Raw genomic sequence first — 1,121 nt, forward strand, 5'->3', positions numbered from 1 at the left:
CAGCCCAGAGGCCCGACTGAGCCTGGGGCACGGCTGGCAACAGGACGTGGATGAGGTCCGGAGGCAGTCCTGGGCCCGGGCTCGGGCCTGGGCCTGGACTGCTCCTAGAGGCGCCCTAGCCGGCCGGCTGCCTTTCCATGGATCAGTGCATGCACCAGCGCAGCGACCTCACCCCATCCCCCACAACATGCGCGCCAAGCCTCGGCCCGGACCAATGAGCTCAGGGTCGGTCGGCCACAAAGTAACCATCCCGGCTGTGCAGCCTCCAGGTGGGCCGGGTGGGGGTGTTCGTGGGGGGGTATCCTCCTGCACTCCAGACTTCCCGTGAGGCAGCGCGAATTCGCGCGCCATAACTCAGACGCCAGGCGCGCGGGCCGAGGCGCACGGCGTGGAGCTCCGCACTCCCGTCGGGTGAACGGCCGCCCGCGATCGCTAGGAGACGGAGCAGCGTCCATGGACAGCGCTCGTCCTGGACAGCCTTGGCGGCGGCCGAGGAGGAGCAGCAGCTCCTCGGCAGGCCAGCAGAATGTGGCCGTGGAGCCGAGGCGAGCCCGGCACAGCCGAGCAGGGCCGAGCCGGCCATCCAGCGACCTAGCTGAAGTGGAGGCGGCAGAGGCGGCAGAGACAGCTGTGGCAGTGGAGGCATCGTCGCGCCCAGTGCCCAGCATGCCGGGGCGGAGCAGCCATCAAGGCTCCCGCAACCGTCAAGGCTCGTCGGGCCGTCCCCGTGGCCGTTCCGGGAGGCAGCGAGCCCGCTCCCCCACCGCCAGGGCGGAGCTGATCTTCTCCGTGAGCCAGGTAGAGCGCGCCCTGCGCGAAGGTCGCTATGCCCAACGTCTGAGTTGCTCAGCGTCGGTGTTCCTGGCCGCCACGCTGCAGTCCTTGACTGCCACCATGCTGGAGTCGGCCGGCAGAGAGGCCCGCTACAGGCCCCACAGGCGCATCACTCCGGAGCTGCTGGATTTGGCCATCCTCAACGACGTGCCACTCTGCACCCTCCTCGGCGGAGCCACCATCTCCAGAGTGGCCCCCAGCCGGCCCTAGATGACGCGGAGGCAGCGGAGGCAGCGCAGGCATCATCGCGCCCAGCGCCCAGCATGCCGCGGCGGAGCAACCATCAA

At 69.8% G+C, this 1,121-nt stretch overlaps 1 protein-coding gene across 1 annotated transcript; it reads left to right on the forward strand.

The window, feature by feature from the left end:
• Nucleotides 1-36: 36 nt before the first annotated feature.
• Nucleotides 37-1,100, forward strand: LOC101579454 (histone H2A-Bbd type 2/3-like). Its single transcript, XM_004648862.2, has one exon. The coding sequence runs from the start codon at nucleotides 454-456 to the stop codon at nucleotides 1,042-1,044; it is 591 nt and encodes a 196-aa protein (XP_004648919.2). The 5' UTR covers nucleotides 37-453; the 3' UTR covers nucleotides 1,045-1,100.
• Nucleotides 1,101-1,121: the final 21 nt, after the last annotated feature.

The sequence above is a fragment of the Octodon degus genome, unplaced genomic scaffold (assembly GCF_000260255.1).
Source record: "Octodon degus isolate 3935 unplaced genomic scaffold, OctDeg1.0 scaffold06924, whole genome shotgun sequence".
In the NCBI taxonomy this organism is placed as follows: domain Eukaryota; kingdom Metazoa; phylum Chordata; class Mammalia; order Rodentia; family Octodontidae; genus Octodon; species Octodon degus.